Source organism: Dromiciops gliroides, chromosome 2 (assembly GCF_019393635.1).
Source record: "Dromiciops gliroides isolate mDroGli1 chromosome 2, mDroGli1.pri, whole genome shotgun sequence".
NCBI lineage: Eukaryota > Metazoa > Chordata > Mammalia > Microbiotheria > Microbiotheriidae > Dromiciops > Dromiciops gliroides.
In genome coordinates this window covers 344,371,417-344,385,056 of record NC_057862.1, presented here as the reverse complement: position 1 = coordinate 344,385,056, position 13,640 = coordinate 344,371,417, and the positions used below count along the sequence as shown (strand labels likewise).

General features: G+C 34.9%; 1 protein-coding gene across 1 annotated transcript in view; it reads right to left on the bottom strand.

Annotated features, from left to right (window-relative positions):
- Positions 1–13,640, bottom strand: part of RANBP17 (RAN binding protein 17) — a 341,266-nt gene that overhangs the window by 113,495 nt on the left and 214,131 nt on the right. Inside the window, 2 exon segments of the mRNA XM_043990154.1 lie at positions 2,719–2,799; positions 3,616–3,689. Of these exon segments, the coding sequence (XP_043846089.1) occupies positions 2,719–2,799; positions 3,616–3,689 (155 nt within the window).

Here is a 13,640-nt window from a genome sequence, read left to right as displayed (position 1 = left end):
TTGCACAAAATATTTTAAACAAACTAATTCATTATGAAAAGGCCAAGTTTGAAAACCCAAGAAGTACTTATAAACCACGTCATATGTTCGAAATAAAAAAATATTTCAGTATTGTTATTGAAAAAACACTATTGTGTGAGTTTTTTAATAAGAAAAAAATACATATCTTTAAAAGCCAAAATGACCACAGAAATTGGGTTTATCTATTTCCTTCTAAACAATTTGCACAAAATATTTTAAACAAACTAATTCATTGTGAAAAGGCTGAAGTTTAAAAACCGAAGAAGTACTTATAAACCACTTCATATGTTAGAAATAAAAAGTATTTCAGTATTATTATTAAAAAAAAACTATTGTATGAGTTTTTTTAATAAGAAAAAAATACATATCTTTAAAAGCCAAAATGACCACAGAAATTGGGTTTATCTATTTCCTTCTAAACAATTTGCACAAAAATATTTAAACAAACTAATTCATTGTGAAAAGGCTGAAGTTTAAAAACCGAAGAAGTACTTATAAACCACTTCATATGTTAGAAATAAAAAGTATTTCAGTATTATTATTTAAAAAAACTATTGTATGAGTTTTTTTAATAAGAAAAAAATACATATCTTTAAAAGCCAAAATGACCACAGAAAATTGGGTTGTACATCACTTTCCAGTAAAAAGAAAAACAGCCTCGACAGGTGTAATTTTATCATTTTTCTGATTTAATACCAAGAAATATATTAAAATAATAAAAAGAATCCTGAAATCCTCAAAATTTGTAGTGATAAATAGCCCTCCCTGTCTTTATATTGCATTATACCTACTAACAGAAATATTGCATGGTGGATTTTGCCAGACAAGGACGATTATTTTCCAATAAAAAGTTGCATATTAAATTCCAGCACAAAAGTGGGTGTCCTAATACTTTGGAAATCTTTTATGGTTTGCCAAGGAACACAATTTTAAACTTAACTAATACAAACATATTACTGAAGTGAACCTATGTTAAAGGTTTCTCCATACAATCCCAACTATTGCTAGCAGAAGCCCACTATCTTCAGAATGTTATTCTGAAATTAAAATATCAAATAATACTGAATACTTAACTATGCCAATGGTTTTCAACGTCTTCTACATTTTTCATGGCTGATATGCAAAAGACTTTATATATGTTTAGCTCACATGTGGGGCATGACCATATCAATAAAGTATAAATTAACAAACTATCTAATTCTTATTAAACAAATAAAATATTAAAGGCATTTGTGCCTTTGACATGTAACGTGATATCTCGTATTTTAAAAAATTCTAGGGGGTTGATTTTGTGAGGGTTAGAATTTCGAAATGTATCATAAAGCTTATGATTTGATTCATTTTTTTCATTATCCAGTCTTTCTTTATCCGGTGCTTATTTGTTTCCTTTTAATAGACAAAGTGATGATCCTGAAGGACATTCAGTGCACTTGTTTCTATGACTATGGTGCAATATTTTAAAACATTCTGATATTTCTTTAAAAAAAAAAGACCAAAACCCAAACCAAAATCAGCTCCTTGCCATATTGCAAAGAATCACATATCAGCTACCTAGTTTATTGTGCATGGGATTTGGTTGTACAAAAGAAGCCTTCAAAGAAAATCCTGCGTTAAGTAGCATGGTAGAGTAGAAAAAAGTCATGGCTGAGGTTCCAGAGGATAAAGGTTCAAATTCCACCCTCTGCCCCTCACTACCAGTGTAGTCACTTCACCTCCTTGGGCCTCAGTTTCCTCATCTGTAAAATGAAGACACTGAACTAGAGAGAGAGATGCTGGGGTCCCTTCAAGGTCTAGAACTATGATGCTGCCTGTGATCTCGGCATTTTCCCTGCTCCTTTTGCTACCTATTTATTGGGGGACTACAGGATCTGGAGTGAGAGATCCTGGGTTTGAATCTAGCCATGCCATTTTGTACAAGTCACTTCTCTCTGTACCTTGGTGGCCTCCTCTGTATTAAAATGAGGCAGATGGACTAGATGCTTTCTAAGCTTCTTTTCAGAAGTAATTCTATTGCATTATGACAGTATATTCCTACAAACAAGAAGGAACTTTGCACCAATCTACCTTGTATGGACATAGTATCCTTGCATTAGCCATTTTTTTCTATCCTGTATTATAGTTGTGTGTGTGTGTGTGTGTGTGTAACTTCATCCTTCCTTCTATTAGATAAGTAGCTCCTAGGTGGCAGGGGCTTTCATCTTTCATTGTATTCCTAACAATGAGCTGTGTATTGTAAGCATGAAGTGCTTAATAAAACGTTTGTTGAATGAGTCAACACACATTAGAGTCACACAATTTTAGATTTGGAAGTTACTTCAGAATTCATCTAGTCCAAATCCTTTCTGAAGTAAGAATATCCTATATAACAAGCCTGACAAATGATCACTTAGCTTCTAATGAAAACCTTCAGTAATGGGGAACTTGGTACCATACAAGGTTGACATTTTGTTTCTTTTTCTTTTCTTTTTTTTTTTGTGGGGCAATGAGGGTTAAGTGACTTGCCAAGGGTCACACAGCTAGTAAGTGTCAAATGTCTGAGGCTGGATTTGAACTCGGGTCTCCTGAATCCAGGGCCGGTGCTTTATCCACTGTGCCACCTAGCTGCCCCCCCCTATTTTGGCAGTGATAATAATACTGCTATCTATAATGCATCATGCTATATTTTATACTCTACCAGATACATAGCAAAAAGGATATCCAACAGAAAGGTCATTTAGGAACTGAAGAGTTCTTGTTATCACAGGCTCACATCCTCCCCAGTATTTAAGGTTTGTAACACTAGAATAAAAAAAAAGATTTGATGATAAGCAACTTATTTTTTTGTAGGAGAAACAAATTTATACAGATTTTAGACAAATTCAATTACGAAGTTAGATTTTATTACCACATATTTCACAAAAGTAAAACTGTCCCCAAAAAACAATTGACTGTTTTCCACTCCATTCTTCTTCAGTGATATTCAAAATCTCAGTCATCTTACAACGTACATAAGTCACTATAAGTTGATTACTGTACGTTCCATAGCTGTCTCAGTTTTTAATAGAGGAAAATCTAGGTTTGCACAGATAAACCCATCAGGGTGAATTAAAACATTAAAGGAATTACAGTAAGCTAGCTTCATAATTCAAAATTCCTGAAAAGAAATTATTGTATCTATAGCTACAAACCTCTTTTCTCACAAACATAAAATTTTTAGGCATTCTCTAAGGCAAAACCACAGTTAATATGATAACCTTCCTTTTATACCTTTTACAGAGATGGAAACCAAGGCCCAGAGAGGTGTAGGGATTTTCTCAAGGACATACAAAGCTAGAAGATGGGACCGACTTGATTAGCTCTCCTAGATTCCTGTGCTCTTTCTTGTGTATATCATCATCTCTTAACAGATGGCTACTTGACATAGCAGGTCTTCTATATGATTTATAGGTTTTAAAAGATGTAAAAATAACCCTTTATACACTGCTGTGCTCACACAAAAACCATTAAGGGGAATATTCTAGACACCAAAAGTTTTAGTTATAAAATCAAGATGTTGTTAACATAACTATATTTAAAAAAAGAATAAAGGGATAAGAAATCAAAGTATTAACTCACATCTTTGTCATAAATGTTTCTAGAACATGGTTGTCATCTGTTATTCCCAAGACTTCAGACATTCGAGCATACACCTATATGGAAATATTTCTATAGTCACAAGGGGGCATTATCAAGAAATATTTTAAAAACATATTAGCTAAGGGAACTTTAAAATTATAATTTATTTTCCATTTTTACAATTGTACCAGAGGAAGAGTAACATCTAGTGAAAGCTCTTTTTGGTGAAGTGGAGAATTTCATGTTCCCTCAATCTTTCAATTTCTTGGAACATTTTTACCTAGTCATAATGCTTCTACTTAGAAAGTAGTCTCCCCTGTCTGTGACCTATGCTATAGTTAGTTCGGGTTAAGAAAGACAACAAAGAAAAAACAACAATAATAAAAACCCAATCAAACATCCAAGTATTATTTTCTGGCACCAGAAGTTGTTTCCTGTTTTTAGAATCATACTTGAAATGAGGGTACACCTAAGTGGTGCAGCGGATAGAGTTCTGGCCTGGAGTCAAGAACATGCAGAGAACTCCTATGTTCAAATCTGGCCTCAGACACTTACTAGTTGTATGACCCTGGGTGAGTCACTTAACCTTGTTTGCCACAGTTTACTCATCTACAAAATAAGCTGGAGAAGGGAAATGGCAAACCATGCTAGTATCTTTGCAAGAAAACTGCAAATGGGGTCACAGTCAGACACTACTGAAACAACTCAACAATAAGAACAACAAAAAACTTGAAATGACCTATGACTATCTATAATATATTCCATACTGAATTTTCTAGGAACATGTTTCAAACCCCACAAAAACAATGATTATAGTAAGTAAGGTGGTAAACTATTTCATGGAGTTATCCTCAACCAGCCCCGCCTATGTTCTCCTAAATAGAGATATGCCTTGCTTGTTTTGCTGAATCTGAAGTTCTAAAACCCAGGGTCCCTCCTTTGAGAACACCTGAAGTCTTCAAACTCAACTTTACTTTGGAAAAGTGAGCTGAAGGGGCTTGAGGCATAGTTCACACTCCTCACAATTCAAACCATGCCTGGCTTTATAAACATACCCTATGGCTCACGTACCCCAAGTGGGAGAATTCCACAGATGGCCAATGGAATGCTCTCTGGCAAAGCTAGAGAGGTGGGCTAACACCTCCACACACTCTGACACTTTGGTGTGATTCCAGGTTATCCTATGTTAATCTAGGCCACTGCCAGACACCAGCTCTATGGGTGATTTCTCGCCTGTGATTTGATCCCCTCTGACTGTTTATTTGTTGCCTCAATTTCTCTTGGTCTGTTCTTTCATATGGCATGGTTATTTAGCCTATGTTTTCTCTACCTTCTGTTGTTCATATGGAAACATCAACTTAATGTATTTCCACGGGTCATGAGAGTAGCATAAAAGTCATGGGGCACTACAAATCACCCAGAGTTATGGAGTGATACAGGGGAGGTCAAGCTGTTCATTGCAGAAATCTCACACTAGGGGTTTTAAACAGAATTCAAACCAAAGAGTCTCCTGTTCCAGGGTTTTGAAACTAAGTTTCCTTTGTCCAGATGGTTCCTACAGCCTGGAAGAGTGAGTCAGAGAGAAAAAGAGAAAGAGAGGGAGAGAGAGAGCGAGAGAGAGCGAGAGCGAGAGAGAGAGAGAGAGAGAGAGAGAGAGAGAGAGAGACAGACAGACAGACAGACAGACAGACAGAGACAAAGGGTATGAGAGTGATATTTATTTATATTTCTTTTGCCTCTTTTAAGCTATCCTCTAAACCACTTTCCATACTCCTTTAACTGTTCTTTGGCCTACCTTTCATGCTTAAATTCTCTGAAAAAAATATCTAACTATGAAGCTCTGTTATTACAACTGTAAAAGACCTTTGAGTTGTGCACTACATTCAACAATTTTGAGAGCCACTCATTGCCAACCCTTAATTAGGGGAAAGCTTAAACAAGTCACAAATTGTGGGATGGCAAAGGGGACCAAAAAAAGCTCTCTTTTCTTCCATTTCCTCACAACAGTTCTATGAATGAGGCTGGGGGCTACTGCTTTATGAAAGGAACATAGTTTAAAAGCCAGCAAATTTTAGTAGGTTCTGCAAATATTCACTATACTCTCAGCCCTGGACAGCCACCTCAGAAATAGTTCTGCATAGTCCTATAAAGGTGAGAATCTGGGTCAAAGAGATCCATGCAAGTTCATCTTAGCTACAACTTAAAGCAAATAGCTGGTTGATGATGGGTCATTAGCATACTTCTCAAATATGGACTCTGACACTAGAAAACCCAATTTCTGATAAAGCAGCTTCTGACAAGAATGTAGCCTTTGAGGGTCTGTAACACCATACATTACTACTTTTTCTTACTTAAGTTTCTTGTCCTGAACAACTTCAACACTAAGATTTTAGCAACTTACAAATCAAGAAAGAAAATGTGGATCTTTTGGAAAATACCTCATATTCATTTAAAAATAATCTTTACTATGGCCTTGACAACTATCAACAAACAGGAGCCTTAAAATAATAATAAATGATCATTAAATTATAAACTCCCATCATTTAGTTTATAGATAAAACACATGGATAGGCTTTAAGGAAGCAATATTAAATCCATCCTACTTATTTGTCTACCCCCCAATTTTCTGTATCTTATCCAAATTTTTACCATTATTATTTATCAGTATGCATACTGTCCTTTTGATTCCATTTTCTTATCTAAGCAGAGAATTTTTACAATTACCACTTTATAAAATAATTTAAGATCTGACAGGGAAAAGCCCTTCTTTTCCTTTTATCATGATTTCATTCAATATTCTTGACCATTTATCTTTCTATATAAACTTTTAGTTTACCTAAATTTGTTTTATTTTACCTAAAATTATTTTACCTAATCTTTGAAGTATCCCATTGGTACTGCAATAAATTTGTAAATTAGTTTAGGCAGAATTGTCATCTTTACTATACTTACTGGCTCAACCTAGCTATACATACAGGATCTCTCCAATTACTTATCATTTTTTTTCTTGTTAGAAATATGTAGAAATGCTGATGATTTTTGTGGGTTTATTTTATAACCCTACTATTTTACCAAATTATTATCTTGGTAATTTATTGTTGTTGAATTTCTTGGGTTTTCTAATTATCATTTGCAAATTGATATATTTTAACTTTCTTCTTTGCAAATGACTATTTCCTTAATTTCTTTTGTCTCACTGTTTAGCTAGCATTTCTAAAACTATTTTGAGGAGTAATAGTAAGGGTAGAATCCCTACTTTCTATTTTCTTAAATGGCTTTGAAAGCCAGTGTTTTTACATTATATGTAATGCTAGTTTTTGGTTTCAAATAAATAATCAAGAAAACAATCATTAGAGCCCTGTATTCTTTTTTTTTCCATTTTTTGCAGGGCAATGAGGGTTAAGTGACTTGCCCAGGCTCACACAGCTAGTAAGTGCCAAGTGTCTGAGGCTAGATTTGAACTCAGGTTCCCCTGAATCCAAGGCCAGTGCTTTATCCACTGTACCACCTAGCTGCCCTCAAGCCCTACACTTTCTCTCTCTCTCTCTCTCAGCAATGAGGGTTAAGTGACTTGCCCAGGGTCACACTGTCAAGTGTCTGAATCCAGATTTGAACTCAGGTCTTCCTGAATCCAGGGCCAGTGCTTTATCCACTGCACCACCTAGCTGCCCCTGAGCTCTATAATTTTTTTTTTTTTTTGCAGGGCAATGAAGGTTAAGTGACTTGCCCAGGGTCACACAGTTAGTAAGTGTTAAGTGTCTGAGGCCAGGGCCCTATACTTTTTAACGTTCTTAGTATGAAGTAATATTCTATCGGTGTTCATCAACAAAATAATGTTGATTTTATGAATTTTATTTTTAAGTAAGCTTATTATGTTAATTTAATGGTAAACTATCAATCAATTTCAGGTATAAAGCTTATTTGATCATAAGCATTTTTTAAATTATTGTTGTATATGAAATGCCAGAATTGTATATTTTTACATGGAGATTCATGAACAATGTTCACCTCTGCTTCTCTTTCTTTACCTTATTATTACCAGGCCATATTTGTTCTGTAAAAAGAGTTAGGTAGAATGCTGTCTTTCTCCATGCTTGCAAACAATTTTATGTTACAACGGATTATTAAATCTTCAAATGCTTGTTAAAAATTCAATATTAGTTCATTTAAACCAATTAAATAATTATTTTTCAAAGAACTGTCATAGATGCTGCAATGGATTCAGAGATAAGTCATGGTTCCTGCCTTCAAAGAACTTATAATCTAGTAAAAATGATCTTGTTACCTTTTATTTTAATGTTCAGATAATAGAATTTTATTTTAATCAAGCTAATTATAGTCAACAATGTGTCTTTTAAAAATATGCTATTTCATTTTTGATGACATTTTATTGAGAAAAAAACCTTTTCTTATCTCTTTGGTGGTAATGGGGAAGAAAGAATAAGCAACAAAATGCTTTGTACTACTATTGTGCTCCACTGTCAAAACAGTTTCTTACTGCATCAGATTTTTACTCAAGAAAATAATGGAAAAACAGTCAACACTGCCACACAGCAGAGCTTTAATCCACAGTTATCTTTGTAACCTATACTCTTCCTTTTATCATCCATTAGCTTGGATTCTCATCATCCCATCTAGAACCGTGTCAACGCTTTTGTCCCTGGGGATTCCTCTCAACTACTAGGATCTGACAGTCAAGCTTCAGTACTAAATAGGATCATTACCTCTTAAATCCACTTATCTGATCCACTGAATAGTAAATTGAAAAGCTCATTAACAGCAACAATCTGATTTGTTTTCACGTGTGACAGGTCATTTAAAATCAATGTATGACTAGAGTGGTTCTTACAGACTCACACACTTTTCAATGCATCCTATAATTCATGAAGCATACAGATAATAGGAAAAATGTCCCACAAACATGAGAAATTTAATGATGTCTCAGATAAAGCCATCATAGAATTTGGAGTTGTAGAATAATTTGTTTAGGAAATAAATATCGAATAGACGAATATAATCAGTTCCTTCAAGGAGTTCTAAGATTTTCTATTATGGAGAATGTGTCAAAAAGACACTTTTTAAAAGTTCACATACTATTACAAGGCTACTTCAATTTCAGTTCAACAACTGAACAAGCATTTATTAAGTGCCTTTGATATACAAGGCATTTGGTGCTCTGTTTGGGATACAAAAGCAACAAGAACAATAAAAACAGTGCCTTTAACAAGCTTACATTATACTGGGAGATAGAATATTTAAATAAATAAATAGAAGATAACTTGAATGAGGTGGCAAGAGCACTAGCAACTTGGAGGAATCAAGAACGCTTTCTTTTAGGAGTTGGCACCTAAGATGAACTTTGAAAGGAGCTAAGGATTCTAAGAGATGATAGTGAGGAGGTAATAGATTCTAGAAATACAGGGCAGCCCATGTAAAGACCTAGAGGTGGGAGATGAAATGCTGAAGCCAAGTATTAATCCAGGTATAAAGTATGTGAGTTTGGCAGAAGCACAGAATATAGGGAAAGAATGGGAAATAAATCTGGAAAGGTAGATTGGAGTCAGTTGTAAAAGACTTCACATTCAGAGGAGTTTGTATTTTATCTTAGAGAACATCAGAGAGCCACTAACAATTCTTGAGCAGGAGAGCAATAGGATAAAACTTATACATAGGAAAGGGAAGGAAACGAGCATATGTGTCAGGACCTGTGCTAAGTGCCTTACCACACCAACCCTATGAAGCAGGTGCTATTATAATCCCCATTTTACACCTGAGGAAAGAGAAGAAGACAGAGATTGAGTGAGTTGCCCCTGAAACAGCTAGTAAATGTTTGAAGCTGGATTTGAATCCAGGTCTTCCTGACTCCACGCCCAGTGCCCTATCCATTGCACTGCATAGCTCTAAGATAATATTATTTTGGCAGGCATATGGGAGACAGGTTGCTGAAGGAAAGAGAGTTTGAAGTAGGGAGACAAGTTAGGAGCATACTGCCTTAGTACTAAGTGAGATGGTGTATGTGAGAGAAAGGGAGAAGTTAGAGAAATAGATTGAATAAAACTTGTAATTGATAAGATAGAGTGAAGGAGAATGAAGAGTCAAGAATGATTCAGATCATAGGGCTGACTAAGTGTGTTTAATATTTTTCAGGGCTCTTTTCCTTTTTTCTGTATTTGAGGCTAGCAGAAAGAGCCTGTGTCACAATACTTGTTCTACTGAAGATAACAATGGAGTTCATCACTGAAAAGGTATCAAAGGAAAAAGGAATTAAATTATTTATATCTTAAATTGTAAAAGTCAACTTTACTTTTTATGTACTTTATGCTCCACAGAAATTGGACTACCCTCCAGTCTCCAAACACATTCTGTGTGTGGTAAAAATTATTTGTGGTATAGGCAGCTTTTGAAGGACCTCCCCTTTTGGGGAGAAAAAATTGAATGCTCCCTGAAGGGAGGTTAGAGAGCACTCCTGGAACGCTAGTTCGCTCCGGTGTGGCGACTGCTGTCCGGGTGGTGCGTGCTAGTTCTCAGTCTGGCGGGCTGTTCAGGTGTTTGGTGAGTTAATGATGGAAAACCCTAAATTCCTTTGAACTAGCTAAATTAGAAATGGTCTGGGTTTTGAATAGGTTAAGTTCAGAGTTAAGAGTACTTATCTGTATTTCTATTTTCCTATTTCCTTATCTTTGATTTTTTATGTTTCACCTTTGTTGTTTAATTAATTCCTAGAGTAATTAAAATCTGATCCTTTTGTGAACTAAAGCTTAGAGGTTCCTTTCTTTTTTTTTCTTTCTTTTTTTGTGAGGCAATTGGGGTTAAGTGACTTTCCCAGTGGTCACACAGCTAGTAAGTGTTAAGTGTCTGAGGTTGGGGTTTGAACTCAGTGTACTCCTGAATCCCAGGGCCAGTGTTTTAGATCCACTGCGCCATCGAGCTGCTCCAGAGGCTCCTTTCTTACTGGCCTGGGAGAAATATCTAAAGGGGCAGTTCAGAGAGGAGGGGAGAACCTAAAAGGTCCCTCATATTTCTGGGACCCCCAATATTAAGGTGAGTCACCCAAATAACGCTCCGTATACTGAATTTTTGGCCCTCACATGTGTTTCTCTGCCTTTGCTCTCACTGTTCCTTGTGCCTGGGAATTTCCTTTTCTGCATCTGAATCATTAGTACTCATAAAACAACTGTGGCCAATATTAAATACCTGGGAGTCTATCTGCCAAGACAAACTCAGGAACTATATGAGCACAACTACAAAACACTTTTCACACACATAAAGTCAAATCTAAAAACAATTGGAAAAATATTAATTGCTCATGGGTAGGCTGAGCCATATAATAAAAATGACAAATCCTACCTAAGTTAACTAATTTATTTAGTGTTATAACAATAAAACTATCAAAATATTTTATAGATCTAGAAAAAATAATAACAAAATTCATCTAGAAAAACAAAAGCTCAAGGATATCATGGGAATCAGTGAAAAACAAAATGAAAGAAGGTAGTCTAGAAGATAAAGCAGTAATTATCACAACAATCTGGTACTGGCTAAGAAATAGAGGGGTGCATCAGTGGAATAGAATAGGCACAAATTAATTACAGTAAATGACTATAGTAATCTGGTATATGGTAAACCCAAAGATCTAAGGTTTTGGAACAAAAACTCATTATTTGACAAAAAACTGCTGGGAAAAATGGAAAACAGTATGGCAGAAACTAGGTATAGACCAACATCTCACACCATATACTAAAATAAAGTCAAAATGGGTACATGATTTACACATAAAGGATGATACCATAAGCAAATTTAGAGAATATACAATCATTAACCTGTCAGATTTATAGGTAGAGTAGAATTTAGGACCAAAGAAGATAGAGAATAAAACAAAATGTAAAGCAGATAATTTTGATTATATAAAATTAAAAATTTTTTGTAAGAACAAAACTAATGTAAACAAGATTTAGGGAAGCAAATAACTGGGAAAGAATGTTTGAAACAAAAATCTCTGATAAAAGTCTCATTTCTCAATCATATAGAGAACTGAATCAAATTTATAAACACACAAGTCATTCCCCAATTGATAAATGGTCAAAGGATATTAACAGGCAGTTTTCAAAGAAATAGTTATCTATAATCATATGAAAAAAATGGTCTAGATCACTACTGATCAGAGAAATGCAAATTAAAACAACTCTGAGGTATCAACTCACACCTATCAGAGTGGCAAATATAACAAAACCAGAAAATATTGGATGTTGGAGGGACGTGGGAAAGTTGGGATGTTAATCCACTGTTGGTGGAGTTGTGAAAAGATCCAATCATTCTGGAGAGCAATTTGGAACTATGTCCAAAGGGCTGTCAAACTGTGCATACCTTTTGATCCAGCCATACCACTGCTAGGTTATATCCTAAAGACATCCAAAAAAGAGAAAAAGACATATTTGTATAAAAATGTTTATAGTAGCTCTTTTTGTGGTGGCTAAGAATTGGAAATCAAAGGGATGTCCATCAATTGGGGAATGGCTAAACAAGCTGTGTTGTATAGATGGTGACGGAATATTATTGTGCTATAAGAAATGACAAGTCAGGATGATTTCAGAAAGGCCTGGAAAGACTTGTACTGATGTATAGTGGAATAGAACCAAGAGAACGTTGTGTACAGAAACAGCAATATTGTTTGATGAAGAACTGAGAATGACTTAACTACTCTAAACAATACAATGATCCAAGACAATCCCAAACGACTATTAATGAAACATACCTGAAGCATGCTTCTTTTTATTTCTTTCATTTTTTCTTTTATTCAAGTTTTCTTATACAAAGTGACTAATATGGTCATGTTTTACATAATCATACATATATAACCCATATCTGATCACTTACTGCCTTAAGAAGGGAGGGATAAAAATTGGAACTCAAGACTATAAATAAAAATGTTTATTACTTTAAAAAAAGAATCAAAGCAATAACAAATTAGAAGAATAACTATTTGAAGAATAAAACCCAAGTCAAATGGAATGCTGACCTTCCTCCTTTTCTCTTTCCATACACTGAACTTGCACTTCTCATGTACTATTTACTATATAATTTATTTTTATATATCATACCCCACCATTAGATGCTTAAAGCAAAGACTGTTTTACCTAAATGTTTTGGTTTCTTAACCCAATGTTCATGCACAAAAGGTTTCCAATAATGCTTATTTAATTGAGCACAATAACTGCAAGAAGGGATCTTATGAATACTATTTCATAATGTAAGTTTCCTGGGGGCAAATACTACTTTATTTTCCTCTTTGTGTTCCTGGTACCTTGGTGGTGCTTAATAAATGCTTGTTAGTTGAATTGATTAAATATACATTAACACCACCCTGGTCTTTCTCTTGAGTCCCAGTACATTTCCCAATGCCCTCCTGGACATTTCTACTTACATGTTCTGAAAACATCTTAAACTACACACATTTAAAACACACATCATTTGTTCTTCCAAAACCTGTCATTATTTTCAATTAGTCATTCAGATGCTGGAAACCTTGCTGTAATCCTTGAGTTCTTACTTTTCCTCAACCGTAATATTCAGGTAAGTTACCAAACCCTATCTTTCTGTTTTGGAAATATTTTTCTATTTATTATAGCTGGGGGGGCCTGACTCAGATTGGTCCAGTGCTTTCGATCTAGGGCTGGAACAAAATGAGATACTAATAGGCCAGCCTAGGAATTTTAAAAGGAAGTTTAGTTGGCCACAGTATGGAAAGGATTCCATACTATTGGAAAGTCTGCAACTCTGTTTTTAGGTCCTGCATCTAGTTGGTAGGCTATATTGAGTGTGGGTAATAGAGAAATATTCACTAAATCTGAAGGGGATTGACTTTTCAGTGGGATGGGCCATTTATGCCCTAGATAACCAAGAAGTTATGAGATATAGGTTTTATACTATACCATCTAAACTTTTTATCCTTATACTGCTCATCCTAGTTCAGGTTTTATTACCTCTGCTTGGACCATCTAACAGTCGCCTCCTAACTAGTTTTTTAT